The 22,815-nt window shown below is 55.7% G+C and overlaps 1 protein-coding gene and 1 long non-coding RNA gene across 3 annotated transcripts in view; one reads left to right on the top strand and one right to left on the bottom strand.

Annotated features, from left to right (window-relative positions):
* retn.1 overlaps positions 1-22,815 on the top strand; it is a 65,288-nt gene that overhangs the window by 36,104 nt on the left and 6,369 nt on the right. The window contains exons 1-2 of one of the 2 annotated variants that reach the window (XR_004220813.1): positions 18,438-18,516; positions 19,850-20,010. This is a non-coding gene — a long non-coding RNA (resistin, gene 1). Of the gene's footprint in view, positions 1-18,437; positions 18,517-19,849; positions 20,011-22,815 lie in introns of those variants that run through there. The other variant, XR_004220814.1, reaches the window with a different exon arrangement.
* Positions 14,861-17,091, bottom strand: LOC116408246. Its single transcript, XM_031895022.1, has one exon. It carries the CDS (start codon positions 16,966-16,968, stop codon positions 15,385-15,387), a length of 1,584 nt encoding a protein of 527 aa, XP_031750882.1. The 5' UTR covers positions 16,969-17,091; the 3' UTR covers positions 14,861-15,384.

Below are 22,815 nucleotides of genomic sequence, written 5' to 3'. Positions count from 1 at the left end.
CAGCCCTCCTGCAGGCTACTGTCTGTGTGCTGATAGGCCCCTAATGCAGCCCTCCTGCAGGCTACTGTCCTGTGTGCTGATAGGCCCCTAATACAGCCCTCCTGAAGGCTACTGTCCTGTGTGCTGATAGGCCCCTAATACAGCCCTCCTGCAGGCTACTGTCCTGTGTGCTGATAGGGCCCCTAATACAGCCCTCCTGCAGGCTACTGTCCTGTGTGCTGATAGGCCCCTAATGCAGCCCTCCTGCAGGGTACTGTCCTGTGTGCTGATAGGCCCCTAATGCAGCCCTCCTGCAGGCTACTGTCTGTGTGCTGATAGGCCCCTAATGCAGCCCTCCTGCAGGCTACTGTCCTGTGTGCTGATAGGCCCCTAATGCAGCCCTCCTGTAGGCTACTGTCCTGTGTGCTGATAGGCCCCTAATGCAGCCCTCCTGCAGGCTACTGTCCTGTGTGCTGATAGGCCCCTAATGCAGCCCTCCTGCAGGCTACTGTCCTGTGTGCTGATAGGCCCCTAATGCAGCCCTCCTGCAGGCTACTGTCCTGTGTGCTGATAGGCCCCTAATGCAGCCCTCCTGCAGGGTACTGTCCTGTGTGCTGATAGGCCCCTAATGCAGCCCTCCTGCAGGCTACTGTCTGTGTGCTGATAGGCCCCTAATGCAGCCCTCCTGCAGGCTACTGTCTGCGTGCTGATAGGCCCCTAATGCAGCCCTCCTGCAGGCTACTGTCTGTGTGCTGATAGGCCCCTAATGCAGCCCTCCTGCAGGCTACTGTCCTGTGTGCTGATAGGCCCCTAATACAGCCCTCCTGAAGGCTACTGTCCTGTGTGCTGATAGGCCCCTAATACAGCCCTCCTGCAGGCTACTGTCCTGTGTGCTGATAGGGCCCCTAATACAGCCCTCCTGCAGGCTACTGTCCTGTGTGCTGATAGGCCCCTAATGCAGCCCTCCTGCAGGGTACTGTCCTGTGTGCTGATAGGCCCCTAATGCAGCCCTCCTGCAGGCTACTGTCCTGTGTGCTGATAGGCCCCTAATGCAGCCCTCCTGCAGGCTACTGTCCTGTGTGCTGATAGGTCCCTAATGCAGCCCTCCTGCAGGCTACTGTCCTGTGTGCTGATAGGCCCCTAATGCAGCCCTCCTGCAGGCTACTGTCCTGTGTGCTGATAGGCCCCTAATACAACCCTCCTGCAGGCTACTGTCCTGTGTGCTGATAGGCCCCTAATGCAGCCCTCCTGCAGGCTACTGTCCTGTGTGCTGATAGGCCCCTAATGCAGCCCTCCTGCAGGCTACTGTCCTGTGTGCTGATAGGGCCCCTAATACAGCCCTCCTGCAGGCTACTGTCCTGTGTGCTGATAGGGCCCCTAATACAGCCCTCCTGCAGGCTACTGTCCTGTGTGCTGATAGGCCCCTAATGCAGCCCTCCTGCAGGCTACTGTCTGTGTGCTGATAGGCCCCTAATACAGCCCTCCTGCAGGCTACTGTCCTGTGTGCTGATAGGCCCCTAATGCAGCCCTCCTGCAGGCTACTGTCCTGTGTGCTGATAGGCCCCTAATGCAGCCCTCCTGCAGGCTACTGTCTGTGTGCTGATAGGCCCCTAATGCAGCCCTCCTGCAGGCTACTGTCCTGTGTGCTAATAGGGCCCTAATGCAGCCCTCCTGCAGGCTACTGTCTGTGTGCTGATAGGCCCCTAATGCAGCCCTCCTGCAGGCTACTGTCCTGTGTGCTAATAGGCCCCTAATGCAGCCCTCCTGCAGGCTACTGTCTGTGTGCTGATAGGGCCCTAATGCAGCCCTCCTGCAGGCTACTGTTCTGTGTGCTGATAGGCCCTTAATGCAGTCCTCCTGCAGGCTACTGTCCTGTGTGCTGATAGGCCCCTAATACAGCCCTCCTGCAGGCTACTGTCCTGTGTGCTGATAGGCCCCTAATGCAGTCCTCCTGCAGGCTACTGTCCTGTGTGCTGATAGGCCCATAATACAGCCCTCCTGCAGGCTACTGTCCTGTGTGCTGATAGGCCCATAATGCAGGCCTCCTGCAGGCTACTGTCCTGTGTGCTGATAGGCCCCTAATGCAGCCCTCCTGCAGGCTACTGTCTGCGTGCTGATAGGCCCCTAATGCAGCCCTCCTGCAGGGTACTGTCCTGTGTGCTGATAGGGCCCCTAATGCAGCCCTCCTGAAGGCTACTGTCCTGTGTGCTGATAGGCCCCTAATGCAGCCCTCCTGAAGGCTACTGTCCTGTGTGCTGATAGGCCCCTAATGCAGCCCTCCTGCAGGCTACTGTCCTGTGTGCTGATAGGCCCCTAATGCAGCCCTCCTGCAGGCTACTGTCTGCGTGCTGATAGGCCCCTAATGCAGCCCTCCTGCAGGCTACTGTCCTGTGTGCTGATAGGCCCCTAATGCAGCCCTCCTGCAGGCTACTGTTCTGTGTGCTGATAGGCCCCTAATGCAGCCCTCCTGCAGGCTACTGTCCTGTGTGCTGATAGGCCCCTAATGCAGCCCTCCTGCAGGCTACTGTCTGTGAGCTGATAGGCCCATAATACAGCCCTCCTGCAGGCTACTGTCCTGTGTGCTGATAGGCCCCTAATGCAGCCCTCCTGCAGGCTACTGTCTGTGAGCTGATAGGCCCATAATACAGCCCTCCTGCAGGCTACTGTCTGTGAGCTGATAGGCCCATAATACAGCCCTCCTGCAGGCTACTGTCCTGTGTGCTGATAGCCCCCTAATGCAGCCCTCCTGCAGGCTACTGTCTGTGAGCTGATAGGCCCATAATACAGCCCTCCTGCAGGCTACTGTCCTGTGTGCTGATAGGCCCATAATGCATCCCTCCTGCAGGCTACTGTCCTGTGTGCTGATAGGCCCCTAATGCAGCCCTCCTGCAGGCTACTGTCTGTGAGCTGATAGGCCCATAATACAGCCCTCCTGCAGGCTACTGTCCTGTGTGCTGATAGGCCCATAATGCATCCCTCCTGCAGGCTACTGTCCTGTGTGCTGATAGGCCCCTAATGCAGCCCTCCTGCAGGCTACTGTCCTGTGTGCTGATAGGCCCCTAATGCAGCCCTCCTGCAGGCTACTGTCCTGTGTGCTGATAGGCCCCTAATGCAGCCCTCCTGCAGGCTACTGTCTGTGTGCTGATAGGGCCCTAATGCAGCCCTCCTGCAGGCTACTGTCCTGTGTGCTGATAGCCCCCTAATGCAGCCCTCCTGCAGGCTACTGTCTGTGTGCTGATAGGCCCCTAATGCAGCCCTCCTGCAGGCTACTGTCCTGTGTGCTGATAGGCCCCTAATGCAACCCTCCTGCAGGCTACTGTCCTGTGTGCTGATAGGCCCCTAATGCAGCCCTCCTGCAGGCTACTGTCTGTGTGCTGATAGGCCCCTAATGCAGCCCTCCTGCAGGCTACTGTCTGTGTGCTGATAGGCCCCTAATGCAGCCCTCCTGCAGGCTACTGTCCTGTGTGCTGATAGGCCCCTAATGCAGCCCTCCTGCAGGGTACTGTCCTGTGTGCTGATAGGCCCCTAATGCAGCCCTCCTGCAGGCTACTGTCTGTGTGCTGATAGGCCCCTAATGCAGCCCTCCTGCAGGCTACTGTCTGCGTGCTGATAGGCCCCTAATGCAGCCCTCCTGCAGGCTACTGTCTGTGTGCTGATAGGCCCCTAATGCAGCCCTCCTGCAGGCTACTGTCCTGTGTGCTGATAGGCCCCTAATACAGCCCTCCTGAAGGCTACTGTCCTGTGTGCTGATAGGCCCCTAATACAGCCCTCCTGCAGGCTACTGTCCTGTGTGCTGATAGGGCCCCTAATACAGCCCTCCTGCAGGCTACTGTCCTGTGTGCTGATAGGCCCCTAATGCAGCCCTCCTGCAGGGTACTGTCCTGTGTGCTGATAGGCCCCTAATGCAGCCCTCCTGCAGGCTACTGTCTGTGTGCTGATAGGCCCCTAATGCAGCCCTCCTGCAGGCTACTGTCCTGTGTGCTGATAGGCCCCTAATGCAGCCCTCCTGTAGGCTACTGTCCTGTGTGCTGATAGGCCCCTAATGCAGCCCTCCTGCAGGCTACTGTCCTGTGTGCTGATAGGCCCCTAATGCAGCCCTCCTGCAGGCTACTGTCCTGTGTGCTGATAGGCCCCTAATGCAGCCCTCCTGCAGGCTACTGTCCTGTGTGCTGATAGGCCCCTAATGCAGCCCTCCTGCAGGGTACTGTCCTGTGTGCTGATAGGCCCCTAATGCAGCCCTCCTGCAGGCTACTGTCTGTGTGCTGATAGGCCCCTAATGCAGCCCTCCTGCAGGCTACTGTCTGCGTGCTGATAGGCCCCTAATGCAGCCCTCCTGCAGGCTACTGTCTGTGTGCTGATAGGCCCCTAATGCAGCCCTCCTGCAGGCTACTGTCCTGTGTGCTGATAGGCCCCTAATACAGCCCTCCTGAAGGCTACTGTCCTGTGTGCTGATAGGCCCCTAATACAGCCCTCCTGCAGGCTACTGTCCTGTGTGCTGATAGGGCCCCTAATACAGCCCTCCTGCAGGCTACTGTCCTGTGTGCTGATAGGCCCCTAATGCAGCCCTCCTGCAGGGTACTGTCCTGTGTGCTGATAGGCCCCTAATGCAGCCCTCCTGCAGGCTACTGTCCTGTGTGCTGATAGGCCCCTAATGCAGCCCTCCTGCAGGCTACTGTCCTGTGTGCTGATAGGTCCCTAATGCAGCCCTCCTGCAGGCTACTGTCCTGTGTGCTGATAGGCCCCTAATGCAGCCCTCCTGCAGGCTACTGTCCTGTGTGCTGATAGGCCCCTAATACAACCCTCCTGCAGGCTACTGTCCTGTGTGCTGATAGGGCCCCTAATACAGCCCTCCTGCAGGCTACTGTCCTGTGTGCTGATAGGCCCCTAATGCAGCCCTCCTGCAGGCTACTGTCCTGTGTGCTGATAGGGCCCCTAATACAGCCCTCCTGCAGGCTACTGTCCTGTGTGCTGATAGGGCCCCTAATACAGCCCTCCTGCAGGCTACTGTCCTGTGTGCTGATAGGCCCCTAATGCAGCCCTCCTGCAGGCTACTGTCTGTGTGCTGATAGGCCCCTAATACAGCCCTCCTGCAGGCTACTGTCCTGTGTGCTGATAGGCCCCTAATGCAGCCCTCCTGCAGGCTACTGTCCTGTGTGCTGATAGGCCCCTAATGCAGCCCTCCTGCAGGCTACTGTCTGTGTGCTGATAGGCCCCTAATGCAGCCCTCCTGCAGGCTACTGTCCTGTGTGCTAATAGGGCCCTAATGCAGCCCTCCTGCAGGCTACTGTCTGTGTGCTGATAGGCCCCTAATGCAGCCCTCCTGCAGGCTACTGTCCTGTGTGCTAATAGGCCCCTAATGCAGCCCTCCTGCAGGCTACTGTCTGTGTGCTGATAGGGCCCTAATGCAGCCCTCCTGCAGGCTACTGTTCTGTGTGCTGATAGGCCCTTAATGCAGTCCTCCTGCAGGCTACTGTCCTGTGTGCTGATAGGCCCCTAATACAGCCCTCCTGCAGGCTACTGTCCTGTGTGCTGATAGGCCCCTAATGCAGTCCTCCTGCAGGCTACTGTCCTGTGTGCTGATAGGCCCATAATACAGCCCTCCTGCAGGCTACTGTCCTGTGTGCTGATAGGCCCATAATGCAGGCCTCCTGCAGGCTACTGTCCTGTGTGCTGATAGGCCCCTAATGCAGCCCTCCTGCAGGCTACTGTCTGCGTGCTGATAGGCCCCTAATGCAGCCCTCCTGCAGGGTACTGTCCTGTGTGCTGATAGGGCCCCTAATGCAGCCCTCCTGAAGGCTACTGTCCTGTGTGCTGATAGGCCCCTAATGCAGCCCTCCTGAAGGCTACTGTCCTGTGTGCTGATAGGCCCCTAATGCAGCCCTCCTGCAGGCTACTGTCCTGTGTGCTGATAGGCCCCTAATGCAGCCCTCCTGCAGGCTACTGTCTGCGTGCTGATAGGCCCCTAATGCAGCCCTCCTGCAGGCTACTGTCCTGTGTGCTGATAGGCCCCTAATGCAGCCCTCCTGCAGGCTACTGTTCTGTGTGCTGATAGGCCCCTAATGCAGCCCTCCTGCAGGCTACTGTCCTGTGTGCTGATAGGCCCCTAATGCAGCCCTCCTGCAGGCTACTGTCTGTGAGCTGATAGGCCCATAATACAGCCCTCCTGCAGGCTACTGTCCTGTGTGCTGATAGGCCCCTAATGCAGCCCTCCTGCAGGCTACTGTCTGTGAGCTGATAGGCCCATAATACAGCCCTCCTGCAGGCTACTGTCCTGTGTGCTGATAGGCCCCTAATGCAGCCCTCCTGCAGGCTACTGTCTGTGTGCTGATAGGGCCCTAATGCAGCCCTCCTGCAGGCTACTGTCCTGTGTGCTGATAGCCCCCTAATGCAGCCCTCCTGCAGGCTACTGTCTGTGAGCTGATAGGCCCATAATACAGCCCTCCTGCAGGCTACTGTCCTGTGTGCTGATAGGCCCATAATGCATCCCTCCTGCAGGCTACTGTCCTGTGTGCTGATAGGCCCCTAATGCAGCCCTCCTGCAGGCTACTGTCTGTGAGCTGATAGGCCCATAATACAGCCCTCCTGCAGGCTACTGTCCTGTGTGCTGATAGGCCCATAATGCATCCCTCCTGCAGGCTACTGTCCTGTGTGCTGATAGGCCCCTAATGCAGCCCTCCTGCAGGCTACTGTCCTGTGTGCTGATAGGCCCCTAATGCAGCCCTCCTGCAGGCTACTGTCCTGTGTGCTGATAGGCCCCTAATGCAGCCCTCCTGCAGGCTACTGTCCTGTGTGCTGATAGGCCCCTAATGCAGCCCTCCTGCAGGCTACTGTCTGTGTGCTGATAGGGCCCTAATGCAGCCCTCCTGCAGGCTACTGTCCTGTGTGCTGATAGCCCCCTAATGCAGCCCTCCTGCAGGCTACTGTCTGTGTGCTGATAGGCCCCTAATGCAGCCCTCCTGCAGGCTACTGTCCTGTGTGCTGATAGGCCCCTAATGCAACCCTCCTGCAGGCTACTGTCCTGTGTGCTGATAGGCCCCTAATGCAGCCCTCCTGCAGGCTACTGTCTGTGTGCTGATAGGCCCCTAATGCAGCCCTCCTGCAGGCTACTGTCTGTGTGCTGATAGGCCCCTAATGCAGCCCTCCTGCAGGCTACTGTCCTGTGTGCTGATAGGCCCCTAATGCAGCCCTCCTGCAGGCTACTGTCCTGTGTGCTGATAGGCCCCTAATGCAGCCCTCCTGCAGGCTACTGTCTGTGTGCTGATAGGCCCCTAATGCAGCCCTCCTGCAGGCTACTGTCTGTGTGCTGATAGGCCCCTAATGCAGCCCTCCTGCAGGCTACTGTCCTGTGTGCTGATAGGCCCCTAATGCAGCCCTCCTGCAGGCTACTGTCTGTGTGCTGATAGGCCCCTAATGGAATAGGGGCAATTACATGGGGAGGGCCAGACAGAGCCGGCTGGCTACACACAATACACACCTAGATGAGATTAACCTACACAATGCATTTGCTACAACAGGTAGGAGGGGGCAGGGGGTACATTTCAGCATAACCACAATATTTCATGTTTTCCCTCCAACTTATACAACTGGTTATGTCACATTTCTCCCCCTTCCCAAATAGTGAGCCTGCTGGGGGCCTACACAGGTTCCCAGCAGCCTCACTAGCCAATTCCCATAAAGCAAAATGTCCATAATAAGAAAGAAAAATGTTATTTTAGAGTTCTAATTGGTATCTGTCCCAATTAGGACTCAATGTTTACCCCAAATGTTTACCCCCTGCTTTTCCTTTAATTCTAAGTTCCACCCAACCTCTCTCAAGGCCCCGGTCCCTGTAACATTACACAATGGGGGACCCCTCCATCTGGGAGATATTGTAGGGACAGCACGGGGACTCACCAGTGTTTTATTTCTCTGTGGGGTAATTCTCTGGCCTTGTTGTCTGCCAGAGGGGGTTTCCGGAACAACTGCCCTGGTTACACGTTGTGCTTTTCGGGTGCCCCTTACTCCATTCCCAGAACTGACTGCTCTGATAGACATTGGGGAATCCTGAGCAATGCTTTCCTCTTGGTCCTGTTCCTCTCCAGCCAGCAACAACTCAGGTAGTGGGGAATCCTCATCTCTTCCCTCCTTGGAGCTTTTTTCAAACTGAGCAACTCCAGGCTCCACACAATTAGGGACTTGGCTTGGGGAGGCCTCAGCCTCTGCCAAGCCCTTAAAATAGCAGCACCCACTCTCCGGTTCTGCCAGCTCAGGGGTAACACAACCACTGAACTCTAAACAAACAGGGATTTCCCTTGGGGACCATAATAAAGTTGTTTGGGAAGCTTTTTGTTCCTCCCCCACCCCGGCACTGACTGTACTGGGGGGTAACTGAAAGTCTTTTGGACCTACAGTACCAAGGCATGGCTGTGCCTGCTGAAAACCACAAAAAGATGGTGCACATACCCTCAGTGCTTCCTTGCATTGGTTTTCCAATTCCTGGATACTTCCATACTCTTTTATCAATTCCAGTTCCTGATACACCAGGTCAGCAAGCCAGTCCCTCCGTTCCTCTGTATCATTCATTCCTATATAAAAGAAGCGCTGTGCATAGAGGGTATGGAATTCCCCCTCTGGGTTACCCACAAAGGTGCTATAGTCACAGAAATTCAGCCTCTCCCATTGGCCGTGCCATTCCGCCAAGCTACAGGGAAGCGGGAGCACTGTATAGGGACTGTGCCAATATCTCCCACCTGGTTGGTGCATGGTGCGCTGCAGAACATAGTACCCATCCTCCAGGTCTGCCTCTCCTGCCACTAACTGCCCTACTCCATATGCCAGACCCTCATCCCCAGATAGTCCCAGTGACTCACATCTCAGCCAGAACAGGGTCCTCTCTCTGGGATCAGTAGGGATCTCTGTGTCAGCGGGGGCCTTCGGCACCCACGGGGAGGGTGAAGTCAGGATCAAGGAGGAAGGCCGCTTCCAGCGAGTCCGAGCGAAGTACAGATGCGGGATAATCCAATAGAGAGGTCGGGTCCAGGCAAAGGTCACTTGAGGCAGGCAGCAAGGTTCAAGGTCAGGAACAGGCAAAGGTACAGCAACAGGAAGGCAAGCAGACAATTAGGAACCCAGGAACACAATAGGAATATTGAGCTATACTCGGGCATTGAACCTGGGTCACTGGCGTTCTTTTAAGTTTGAATTTGGCGCCATAGCGCGTGACGTCATCGCGCCGGCGTCCTTGCGCCCACGTGGAGCCCTGGGCGCCGCCATCTTGGATTCGCCGCGCCGGGAGGAAGGAAGCCGCCGCACGCCAGGTAGGGAGCGTCGCCGATTCCTGACAGTACCCCCCCCCACGGGGGGCCACTGGACCACTAGACCGAGGCTTCTGAGGAAATTGACCATGGAACGCCTTTACAAGACGAGGAGCATGTACATCAGAGTCTTTCTCCCAGGAGCATTCCTCAGGGCCGAATCCCTTCCATTGGACGAGATATTGAAGTGATCCCCTGGAGAGCCTAGAATCTAAAATCTTCTCAACTTCGTACTCTTGCTGACCATCCACGAGGACGGCAGAAGGAGGGGACTGAGCAGAAGAGAAGTGATTGAGCACCACTGGTTTCAACAAGGAGACGTGGAACACGTTAGGAATCCGCATCTCTGGGGGAAGTTGTAGCCGGACTGCCACGGGATTGATCACCTCAGAGATGGAGAAGGGACCCAGGAACTTGGGACCCAGTTTCGGAGATGGTACCTTCAAGCGGATGTTCTTGGAAGAAAGCCAGACTTTTTCACCAACCTTGTATGGAGGGGAAGGCTTTCTCCGACGATCAGCGAAGGTCTTGTGTACCAGGGAACTTTTCTCCAAATTAGACTTGGTGGCAGCCCAGATAACAGACATGTGAGCCGCCAGGTCATCTGCAGCGGGAACTTCGGAGAGGAGAAAATCTTGAGGGAAGGCCAAAGGATGTTGACCATACACCGACAAGAAAGGAGATCTTCCAGTGGAGGAGTGACTGGCATTGTTGTGAGCGAATTCTGCCCAAGGGAGTAAATCTGACCAGTCGTCTTGGCAAAGGGAAACATGGTTTCGCAGAAATTGTTCAAGAGCTTGGTTTACACGCTCTGCTGCCCCATTGGTCTGAGGGTGATAGGCCGAGGAGAACTGAAGAGATACTCCCAGAGACTTGCACAAGGAGCGCCAAAATCTGGACACAAACTGAGACCCCCTATCGGAGACAATTTCCACAGGGAAACCATGCAAACGAAAGATATGCTGTACAAAGAGATGAGCCAGTTCTACAGCCGAGGGGAGTTTCCTCAAGGGTACGAAGTGTGCCATCTTGCTGAAGCGGTCTATCACTACCCAAATGACAGTGTTACCACAGGAGGGCGGCAACTCCACAATAAAGTCCATACCCAAATGCGTCCATGGGCGAGAGGGTATTGGCAATGGATGCAGAAGACCGCAGGGTCGAGAGTGGCTGGCTTTAGTGGTGGCACATACAGTACAAGCTGCGACAAAGTCTCGGACATCCTTGCGGATGGTCGGCCACCAAACTAGGCGTCGGAGAAGTTCAAGAGTTTTTTCAAAACCAGGATGGCCGGCTTGTTTGGAGCTATGAGTCTGCTGGAGAATGGGAAGGCGTAACTCAGAAGGTACGAATGCCATTCCTATGGGAGTATCTGGAGGAGCAGCCGACTGGCAAAGCAGAATTTGTTCAGCGAATTGGGGCAACACAGCGGCAATGATCCTGGAAGGGGAAATGATAGGCTCTGGCTCTATAGGCAGACGATCCTCTGGGGAGAAACTTCGAGACAGGGCATCTGCCTTCCGGTTCTTGGTCCCAGGACGATACGTCAGGACAAAATTGAAGCGGGAGAAGAAAAGAGACCATCTTGCCTGACGGGGATTTTGTCTTTTGAGAGACTGTAGAAATTCTAGGTTCTTATGATCAGTGTAGATCGTGACCGGATGAGATGCTCCCTCTAAGAGGTGTCGCCATTCCTCGAGGGCGAGTTTGACAGCCAGGAGTTCACGATTCCCAATGTCGTAATTCTGCTCGGCAGAGGAAAACTTCTTGGAGAAGTATGCACATGGATGGAGCTTACCATCTGCAGAATGTCTCTGGGAAAGGATAGCACCTGCCCCTACATCAGAGGCGTCGACTTCAATAAAGAAGGGTAGGTGAGGCTCTGGGTGTCGAAGAACTGAGGCCGAAATGAAGGCATCCTTCAGGGACTGGAAGGCTTCAAGGGCCACAGGAGGCCAACAACTGGGTCTCCCTCCTTTGCGGATGAGGGAAAGGATAGGAGAAATGCGGGAAGAAAAGCCTTTAATGAATTGGCGGTAATAGTTCGCAAATCCTATAAACCTCTGGATTGCTTTGGTACTCTGGGGAAGTGGCCACTTCTGGATAGCAGACACCTTGGCAGGATCCATTTCGAAGCCCTTAGACGAGATAATGTAACCCAGGAAGGAGATCTTTGGTACTTCGAAGGTGCATTTCTCCAACTTGGCGAAAAGAGAGTTTTCTCTAAGGCGAGAAAGGGCTTCTTTGACTTGGGAGCGATGGGTCTCCAAATCTTGAGAGAAGATAAGGATGTCATCCAGGTACACGACAACAGACTTCCCCAGGAGGTCCCGAAAAATATCGTTTACGAACTCTTGGAAGACGGCTGGAGCGTTGCAGAGGCCGAAGGGCATCACGAGGTACTCGTAATGCCCATCACGGGTATTGAAAGCCGTCTTCCACTCATCGCCCTCTCGGATTCTGATGAGATTATAAGCCCCGCGGAGATCCAACTTAGAGAAAATCTTGGCCCCTTTAAGTTGGTCAAAAAGTTCTGAAATAAGGGGTAACGGGTATCTGTTCTTAACAGTTATTTTATTGAGACCCCGGTAGTCAATACAGGGGCGGAGTCCACCGTCCTTCTTTTCGACAAAGAAAAAGCCAGCTCCTGCTGGAGAGGTAGAAGGACGGATAAATCCACGCTGGAGGTTCTCGGAGATATACTCCTTCATGGCAGCCGTCTCTGCAGGGGATAAGGGATAGGTCCGCCCACGGGGTGGCATAGTTCCAGGAAGGAGATCGATAGGGCAGTCATACCGCCGATGCGGGGGAAGAAACTCTGCTGACTTTTTGCAAAAAACATCAGAGAAGTCCCTGTAGACGGAGGGTAGAGCTGAAAGACTCGTAGAGGAGACTATAACCCGCTGGAGTGGCTGAGGAATTAAACAATGTCTTTGGCAGTACTGACTCCAACGGGAGATCTGACCAGATGACCAGTCAATGGAGGGGTTATGGAGTCGTAACCATGGCAACCCCAGCACAACAGGAGACGAAGGACATGGGATAATCAGGAATGACATCTTTTCCAGATGTAGTGCTCCAATCTGGACAGATAGTTCACTGGTGGTTAAAGTGATGGTGTCCGTGGAGAGGGGTCTGTCATCAATGGCAAAGACCCGAATAGGAGGAGTCACTGGAAAGAGAGGAATGCCAACCTCTTTTGCGAATGCCCAGTCCATAAAGTTTCCTGCAGCTCCGGAATCAAGGAAGGCTGAGACTGGAATTGTCTGGGAGGACAGCCGGATCTGCACAGGAACATGAAATTGGTGAGATTGTTCCGCTGACTTAGGAACAATACTACCAGCAAAAGAAACAACAGTCTTACTTGAAGCAGGAGTATTCCCCGGCTTGACAGGGCAGGAAACCGCTAAGTGGGATTGTCCGCCGCAGTATAGACATAGGCCGGAAAGGCGTCTCCGAAGCTTCTCTTGTGCAGACAGTCGAGCTTTCCCAAGTTGCATGGGTTCCTCCGAAGGGGAAGTGGTAAACTGCGGAGAAGACGGGGGTACCATAGGGTTCTGGAAGCGCGGAGCCAGGACTGGATGAGACTTTTTATTCCGCTCTTTATCAGCCTGATGTTCTTTCAGGCGAGTGTCCACCTTAATAGCGAGAGCAATCAAATCTTCAAGGGAGTCAGGTAGATCTCTGGATACCAGGTCATCCTTCAGACGGGACGATAGGCCTTGGTAGAAGACTGCCTTATAAGCCTCCTCATTCCATGAAGTTTCCGCCATGAGGGTTCTAAAGTCTATGGCATACTCACTGGCACCGAGACTGCCCTGGCGGATCTGCAGCAGGCGTGAAGAGGCAGTAGCGACCCGACCAGGGGCATCAAAGATGGTTCTGAACATCTGTAGAAATTCCTTCACATCAAATGTCAGGGGTGACTGGCTCTCCCAGAGAGAAGTTGCCCATTCCAGTGGTTTGCCCTCCAGACGAGACATAACGTAACCCACCTTCGCTCGCTCACAGGAGAATTGGGAAGGTTGGAATTCAAACTGAATCTGGCATTGAGTCACGAATCCCCTGCAGGCCTGCGGATTGCCACCGTAGCGCGGAGGAGGAGGTATTCGTGGCTCACGAGCTGGCGGCATTGCTGGCAGAGGAACCACCACAGCAGGAGGAATTTCCGCGACAGCGGGAGTAGCGGGCAAACGGGACAAGATGGAATCAAGTACTTGCCCAATTCTGACTTGCTGGGATTCATACGCCTCCATACGGGACGCCAGCCCGCGAAGGGCTCTTCCGACGTCCAGTACCGCTTCCTCGGGATCCATGGCCCGAGTATAATGTCAGCGGGGGCCTTCGGCACCCACGGGGAGGGTGAAGTCAGGATCAAGGAGGAAGGCCGCTTCCAGCGAGTCCGAGCGAAGTACAGATGCGGGGTAATCCAATAGAGAGGTCGGGTCCAGGCAAAGGTCACTTGAGGCAGGCAGCAAGGTTCAAGGTCAGGAACAGGCAAAGGTACAGCAACAGGAAGGCAAGCAATTAGGAACCCAGGAACACAATAGGAATATTGAGCTATACTCGGGCATTGAACCTGGGTCACTGGCGTTCTTTTAAGTTTGAATTTGGCGCCATAGCGCGTGACGTCATCGCGCCGGCGTCCTTGCGCCCACGTGGAGCCCTGGGCGCCGCCATCTTGGATTCGCCGCGCCGGGAGGAAGGAAGCCGCCGCACGCCAGGTAGGGAGCGTCGCCGATTCCTGACACTCTGGAGTCCAGGAGTAATCCATGCAAGCGAAGAGATCCAATGGGTCAGCGTAGAATCCAGGTGGGGTGCTCATGGTGCCAGTTGGGTCCTGGGATCCTATCCCACCGCTGCCACCAAATTATGTCACAACCTCAGGGCCGTGAGTTCCCAGACATAGGGCAGGACCCAAAGAGCAAACAGTTGGTATCACAGGATGAGGCGTTTATTGGAGAAATGGCAAGTAGCCATCAGCAGGTTCCCATAAGCCAGTAGGTGGTAGCCAGCCTGCACTCTTGTTCCTTAGGGAGTAGGGAAATACACACAGTTGGGGGGAATCTTCTTGCCCCAGCTAAGGTAGATTCCAGGGAACACAGGGGAGGGGGTCCTGCCGTAGCTAAGGTTACACCCCAGACAAAAGGCTCTTTGGAACTCTTGGCAGCCACCTTTGTAGCCAGAAAGGGAGCAGCCCCTGTCGTAAAATCAAAACAGGATTTGACTCCTTCTGCCAACCCAAAGGCAGCTTCCAGAGGGGCCAATCATAGCTAATCCCACTGGGCCTATGGGAAGCCACCTAGGGAGCATGCCCAGTTCAGTCCATTGTATCCACCAGACAGAGCACTGCTCTCACAAGGGGTAACTATGTGTATTGTGTCACTATGGGGTCCTGGCTCTGTGTGCCCTCACAATAGGGGCAATTACATGGGGAGGGCCAGACAGAGCCGGCTGGCTACACACAATACACACCTAGATGAGATTAACCTACACAATGCATTTGCTACAACAGGTAGGAGGGGGCAGGGGGTACATTTCAGCATAAACACAATATTTCATGTTTTCCCTCCAACTTATACAACTGGTTATGTCACATTTCTCCCCCTTCCCAAATAGTGAGCCTGCTGGGGGCCTACACAGGTTCCCAGCAGCCTCACTAGCCAATTCCCATAAAGCAAAATGTCCATAATAAGAAAGAAAAATGTTATTTTAGAGTCCTAATTGGTATCTGTCCCAGAGTTACAGTGTTATCTCTTCCCTCCCAGACAGCCCTTAGTGGCTGGGCCCCTCACACACAGTAGGGGGCAGCAGTTGGTGCAGTTTCCCAGACAGCTTGCAGAGTCACTGAGCAAAAGTCTTTAGTTCCTTGGGGGGGGGGCATATTGGCAAAACAGGAATAAAAAGATGGGGTGTAAACAGAACCCACAGGATCTAAGAGGGATTTTTCAGGGTGGCCATCATTAACCCTCTCTCCTCCATATGGGCGACCCTGTAATGTCACAGTTCTGGCCTCCAGGACAATAAAGGGGCCTTCCAGGGAGAAGGGAACAATTCCAGGTGGTACAGTCTGTATCCCCCCCCCAAGCAGTCAGGCCAAGGTGACTCATCTTCAAGTGACCCCAATGACCAGTGGACCCCAAAGAGTATTAGACAAATGTTTACCCCCCTGCTTTTCCTTTAATTCTAAGTTCCACCCAACCTCTCTCAAGGCCCCGGTCCCTGTAACATTACACAATGGGGGACCCCTCCATCTGGGAGATATTGTAGGGACAGCACGGGGACTCACCAGTGTTTTATTTCTCTGTGGGGTAATTCTCTGGCCTTGTTGTCTGCCAGAGGGGGTTTCCGGAACAACTGCCCTGGTTACACGTTGTGCTTTTGGGGTGCCCCTTACTCCATTCCCAGAACTGACTGCTCTGATAGACATTGGGGAATCCTGAGCAATGCTTTCCTCTTGGTCCTGTTCCTCTCCAGCCAGCAACAACTCAGGTAGTGGGGAATCCTCATCTCTTCCCTCCTTGGAGCTTTTTTCAAACTGAGCAGCTCCAGGCTCCACACAATTAGGGATTTCACTTGGGGAGGCCTCAGCCTCTGCCAAGCCTTTAAAGTGGCAGCACCCACTCTCCGGTTCTGCCAGCCCAGGGGTAACACAACCACTGGACTCCATACAGACTGGGATTTCACTTGGGGAGGCCTCAGCCTCTGCCAAGCCTTTAAAGTGGCAGCACCCACTCTCCGGTTCTGCCAGCCCAGGGGTAACACAACCACTGAACTCTAAACAAACAGGGTTTTCACTCGGGGAGGCCTCAGCCTCTGCCAAGCCTTTAAAATGGCAGCACCCACTCTCCGGTTCTGCCAGCCCAGGGGTAACGCAACCACTGAACTCTAAACAAACAGGGATTTCACTAGGGGAGGCCTCAGCCTCTGCCAAGCCTTTAAAATGGCAGCACCCACTCTCCGGTTCTACCAGCTCAGGGGTAACACAACCACTGGACTCCTCACAAACAGGGATTTCCCTTGGGGACCATAATAAAGTTGTTTGGGAAGCTTCTTGTTCCTCCCCCACCCCGGCACTGACTGTACTGGGGGGTAAGTGAAAGTCTGTTGGACCTACAGTACCAAGACATGGCTGTGCCTGCTGAAAACTACAAAAAGATGGTGCACATACCCTCAGTGCTTCCTTGCGTTGGTTTTCCAATTCCTGGATACTTCCATACTCTTTTATCAATTCCAGTTCCTGATACACCAGGTCAGCAAGCCAGTCCCTCCGTTCCTCTGTATCATTCATTCCTATATAAAAGAAGCGCTGTGCATAGAGGGTATGGAATTCCCCCTCTGGGTTACCCACAAAGGTGCTATAGTCACAGAAATTCAGCCTCTCCCATTGGCCGTGCCATTCCGCCAAGCTACAGGGAAGCGGGAGCACTGTATAGGGACTGTGCCAATATCTCCCACCTGGTTGGTGCATGGTGCGCTGCAGAACATAGTACCCATCCTCCAGGTCTGCCTCTCCTGCCACTAACTGCCCTACTCCATATGCCAGACCCTCATCCCCAGATAGTCCCAGTGACTCACATCTCAGCCAGAACAGGGTCCTCTCTCTGGGATCAGTAGGGATCTCTGGAGTCCAGGAGTAATCCATGCAAGCGAAGGGATCCAATGGGTCAGCGTAGAATCCAGGTGGGGTGCTCATGGTGCCAGTTGGGTCCTGGGATCCTATGCCACTGCTGCCACCAAATTATGTCACAACCTCAGGGCCGTGAGTTCCCAGACATAGGGCAGGACCCAAAGAGCAAACAGTTGGTATCACAGGATGAGGCGTTTATTGGAGAAATGGCAAGTAGCCATCAGCAGGTTCCCATAAGCCAGTAGGTGGTAGCCAGCCTGCACTCTTGTTCCTTAGGGAGTAGGGAAATACACACAGTTGGGGGGAATCTTCTTGCCGCAGCTAAGGTAGATTCCAGGGAACACAGGGGAGGGGGTCCTGCCGTAGCTAAGGTTACACCCCAGACAAAAAGCACTGCTCTCACAAGGGGTAACTATGTGTATTGTGTCACTATGGAGTCTGGCTCTGTGTGCCCTCACAATAGGGGCAATTACATGGGGAGGGCCAGACAGAGCCGGCTGGCTACACACAATACACACCTAGATGAGATTAACCTACACAATGCATTTGCTACAACAGGTAGGGGGGGGGGGCAGGGGGTACATTTCAGCATAACCACAATATTTCATGTTTTCCCTCCAACTTATACAACTGGTTATGTCACATTTCTCCCCCTTCCCAAATAGTGAGCCTGCTGGGGGCCTACACAGGTTCCCAGCAGCCTCACTAGCCAATTCCCATAAAGCAAAATGTCCATAATAAGAAAGAAAAATTTTATTTTAGAGTTCTAATTGGTATCTGTCCCAATTAGGACTCAATGTTTACCCCAAATGTTTACCCCCCTGCTTTTCCTTTAATTCTAAGTTCCAACCAACCTCTCTCAAGGCCCCGGTCCCTGTAACATTACACAATGGGGGACCCCTCCATCTGGGAGATATTGTAGGGACAGCACGGGGACTCACCAGTGTTTTATTTCTCTGTGGGGTAATTCACTACACACCTAGATGAGATTAACCTACACAATGCATTTGCTATAACAGGTAGGAGGGGGCAGGGGGTGCATTTCAGCCTAACCACAATATTTCATGTTTTCCCTCCAACTTATACAACTGGTTCTGTCACACCCACAAATGGTTAATGCTGGGTCGGAAGGAGCCGGAGGGTTCTGTGTATTTTTCCCACAGGTTCTCACATGAATCTATGAGATAATAATTTATTGCATCACCCTGTATGGGGTGGAAGGGTTAATCCCATATCAGTTTCATTTCCTCTCCTCCTCTGCCCCCCCTACTATTTATTGCCACCCCCCCACTACTTATTGCCACTCCCCCAACTACTTATTTCCACTTCCCCCTACTACTTATTGCCACTCCCCCCTACTACTTATTGCCACTCCCCCCAACTACTTATTGCCACTCCCCCCTACTTCTTATTGCCACTCCCCCCTACTACTTATTGCCACTCCCCCCTACTACTTATTGCCACTCCCCCCACTGCCTATTGCCACTCCCCCCTACTACTTACTGCCACCCCCCACTACTTATTGCCACTCCCCCCTACTTATTGCCACTCCCCCCCTACTACTTATTGCCACCCCGCCCCGGGGAGCCTCATACTCTGTTCTGGGAAGGAGAGGTAAGTGCTGTTTGTGGGGGGGCAGTGCCAGCGAGGGGCATGGGGGGGCTATACTGACGGGGGGGGCAGTGCCAGCGAGGGGCATGGGGGGGGCTATACTGACGGGTGTGACTGGTACTGAGATACTTTTGGGGCCACAATGTTAGTAGATTAATGTAACGAGTGTAACAATTAGTAAAGGTGAGAATATGAAATAAACAGGGAATTGTCAGTATGAGTGGGTTTCCCTCTGCCTATTGGCTATTAAGCGCACACACTAGCCAATCACAGCCCTGCTCTGGCACTTTGGCCCCTACTGGCATTGGTTGTGTGGGGTCACTGTGACAGAATGGATCAGTACAAGGAGAGGAAACCCACCCGCAGGTACAGGGGGGCTTGGGGGGAACCCATATAGTACTGTGGGGATTGGAGAGATACATAGGGCATTACTGGGCAGTGTGGGCACAGGGTGTTGGGTGCTATCTGTAATCTTGTTTATTACAGGGCAGTGTGGGCACAGGGTGCTGGGTGCCACCTGTAATCTTATTTGTTACTGGGCAGTGTGGGCACAGGGTGTTGGGTGCTATCTGTAATCTTGTTTATTACAGGGCAGTGTGGGCACAGGGTGTTGGGTGCTATCTGTAACCTTGTTTATTACAGGGCAGTGTGGGCACAGGGTGTTGGGTGCTATCTGTAACCTTGTTTATTACAGGGCAGTGTGGGCACAGGGTGCTGGGTGCTATCTGTAATCTTGTTTATTACAGGGCAGTGTGGGCACAGGGTGTTGGGTGCTATCTGTAATCTTGTTTATTACAGGGCAGTGTGGGCACAGGGTGCTGGGTGCTATCTGTAATCTTGTTTATTACAGGGCAGTGTGGGCACAGGGTGCTGGGTGCTATCTGTAATCTTGTTTATTACAGGGCAGTGAGGGCACAGGGTGCTGGGTGCTATCTGTAACCTTGTTTATTACAGGGCAGTGAGGGCACAGGGTGCTGGGTGCAGGGCACAGGGTGCTGGGTGCTATCTGTAACCTTGTTTATTACAGGGCAGTGAGGGCACAGGGTGCTGGGTGCAGGGCACAGGGTGCTGGGTGCTATCTGTAACCTTGTTTATTACAGGGCAGTGTGGGCACAGGGTGCTGGGTGCAGGGCACAGGGTGCTGGGTGCTATCTGTAACCTTGTTTATTACAGGGCAGTGTGGGCACAGGGTGCTATCTGTAACCTTGTTTATTACAGGGCAGTGTGGGCACAGGGTGCTGGGTGCAGGGCACAGGGTGCTGGGTGCTATCTGTAACCTTGTTTATTACAGGGCAGTGTGGGCACAGGGTGCTATCTGTAACCTTGTTTATTACAGGGGTGACATTAGGTGACGCTGGGGAAGGATTGGGAAGATGAAGCTGCGTCTGACTCTCGTTCTCCTGGTTCTGGTTCTGGTTCCTGCAATCGACATGGGCGGGGCCAATGACTGCTCCATCACTGATCTGATTGGGTTCAACAGCCTCATTAAATCTATGGGTAACGATAATTACTGCTGCCCCCTTTCCACTTCCACTAAAGCCCCCAAGCACTGACCTGGCACTAAATTAAAGCCCCATTCCCTGTGGGATTCTGCAGGAAGGGCCCCCAGTGGCACTAGACCCCCCTTAGCGTAAATCCGGGGTCCCACTGTGCAGAAGGTTAAGGTGCCCAGACACGGGGCCCATTCTTCCCTTACACTGATTCGGCAGCTAACATAGTAGGTACAGTGGGGGTGGGCCCAGTGGGGGGGTACAATGGGGGTGGGCACAGTGGGGGAGGAACAGTGGGTAGGTACAGTTAGGGAGGCACAGTGGGTGGGTACTCTGGGGGAGGAACAGTGGGGGAGGCACAGGGGGGTGGGTACAGTGGGGGAGGCACAGTGGGGGGGGGTACAGTGGGGGAGGCACAGTGGGTGGGTGGGCACAGTGGGGGAGGAACAGTGGGTGGGTACAGTGGGGGATACAGTGGGGGAGGAACAGTGGGGTGGGTACAGTGGGGGAGGCACAGTGGGGGGTACAGTGGGGGTCACAGTGGGGGAGGCACAGGGGGGTGGGTACAGTGGGTGGGTACAGTGGGGGAGGGACAGTGGGGGGTACAGTGGGGGGGTACAGTGGGTGGGTACAATGGGTGGGTACAGTGGGGGAGGCACAGTGGGGGAGGAACAGTGGGGGAGGCACAGGGGGGGGTACAGTGGGGGGGGCACAGGGGGGTGGGTACAGTGGGGGAGGAACAGTGGGGGAGGCACAGGGGGGTGGGTACAGTGGGGGAGGCACAGTGGGGGGGCACAGTGGGGGAAGAACAGTGGGGGAGGCACAGGGGGGTGGATACAGTGGGGGAGGCACAGTGGGGGGGTACAGTGGGGGAGGAACAGTGGGGGAGGCACAGGGGGTGGGTACAGTGGGGGAGGCACAGTGGGGGAGGATCAGTGGGGGAGGCACAGTGGGGGAGGCACAGGGGGAGGAACAGTGGGTGGGTGGGCACAGTGGGGGAGGAACAGTGGGTGGGTACAGTGGGGGAGGCACAGTGGGGGCTACAGTGGGGGAGGAACAGTGGGGAGGCACAGGGGGGTGGGTACAGTGGGGGAGGCACAGTGGGGGGGTACAGTGGGGGAGGCACAGTGGGGGGGTACAGTGGGGGAGGAACAGTGGGGGAGGCACAGTGGGGGAGGAACAGTGGGGGAGGCACAGGGGGGTGGGTACAGTGGGGGAGGCACAGTGGGGGGGTACAGTGGGGGAGGAACAGTGGGGGAGGAACAGTGGGGAGGGCACAGTGGGGGAAGAACAGTGGGGGAGGCACAGGGGGGTGGATACAGTGGGGGAGGCACAGTGGGGGGGTACAGTGGGGGAGGCACAGGGGGGTGGGTACAGTGGGGGAGGCACAGTGGGGAGGATCAGTGGGTGGGAACAGTGGGGGAGGCACAGGGGGGAGGAACAGTGGGTGGGTGGGCACAGTGGGGGAGGAACAGTGGGTGGGTACAGTGGGGGAGGCACAGTGGGGGAGGCACAGGGGGGTGGGTACAGTGGGGGAGGCACAGTGGGGGGGTACAGTGGGGGAGGCACAGTGGGGGGTACAGTGGGGGAGGAACAGTGGGGGAGGCACAGGGGGGTGGGTACAGTGGGGGAGGCACAGTGGGGGGGTACAGTGGGTGGGTACAGTGGGGGTCACAGTGGGGGAGGCACAGGGGGGTGGGTACAGTGGGTGGGTACAGTGGGGGAGGGACAGTGGGGGGGTACAGTGGGGGGGTACAGTGGGTGGGTACAATGGGTGGGTACAGTGGGGGAGGCACAGTGGGGGAGGAACAGTGGGGGAGGCACAGGGGGGGGTACAGTGGGGGGGCACAGGGGGGTGGGTACAGTGGGGGAGGAACAGTGGGGGAGGCACAGGGGGGTGGGTACAGTGGGGGAGGCACAGTGGGGGGTACAGTGGGGGGGGCACAGTGGGGGAAGAACAGTGGGGGAGGCACAGGGGGGTGGATACAGTGGGGGAGGCACAGTGGGGGGGTACAGTGGGGGAGGAACAGTGGGGGAGGCACAGGGGGGTGGGTACAGTGGGGGAGGATCAGTGGGGGAGGCACAGTGGGGGAGGCACAGGGGGAGGAACAGTGGGTGGGTGGGCACAGTGGGGGAGGAACAGTGGGTGGGTACAGTGGGGGAGGCACAGTGGGGGCTACAGTGGGGGAGGAACAGTGGGGGAGGCACAGGGGGGTGGTACAGTGGGGAGCACAGTGGGGGGTACAGTGGGGGAGGCACAGTGGGGGGGTACAGTGGGGGAGGCACAGTGGGGGAGGAACAGTGGGGGAGGCACAGGGGGGTGGGTACAGTGGGGGAGGCACAGTGGGGGGTACAGTGGGGGAGGCACAGTGGGGGGGTACAGTGGGGAGGAACAGTGGGGGGGGCACAGTGGGGGAAGAACAGTGGGGGAGGCACAGGGGGGTGGATACAGTGGGGGAGGCACAGTGGGGGGGTACAGTGGGGGAGGAACAGTGGGGGAGGCACAGGGGGGTGGGTACAGTGGGGGAGGCACAGTGGGGGAGGATCAGTGGGTGGGAACAGTGGGGGAGGCACAGGGGGGAGGAACAGTGGGTGGGTGGGCACAGTGGGGGAGGAACAGTGGGTGGGTACAGTGGGGGAGGCACAGTGGGGGCTACAGTGGGGGAGGAACAGTGGGGGAGGCACAGGGGGGTGGGTACAGTGGGGGAGGCACAGTGGGGGGTACAGTGGGGGAGGCACAGTGGGGGGGTACAGTGGGGGAGGCACAGGGGGGTGGGTACAGTGGGGGGGTACAGTGGGTGGGTACAGTGGG

The sequence above is a fragment of the Xenopus tropicalis genome, chromosome 1, assembly GCF_000004195.4.
Source record: "Xenopus tropicalis strain Nigerian chromosome 1, UCB_Xtro_10.0, whole genome shotgun sequence".
Classification (NCBI taxonomy): domain Eukaryota; kingdom Metazoa; phylum Chordata; class Amphibia; order Anura; family Pipidae; genus Xenopus; species Xenopus tropicalis.
This window is presented reverse-complemented; position numbering and strand designations above follow the sequence as displayed.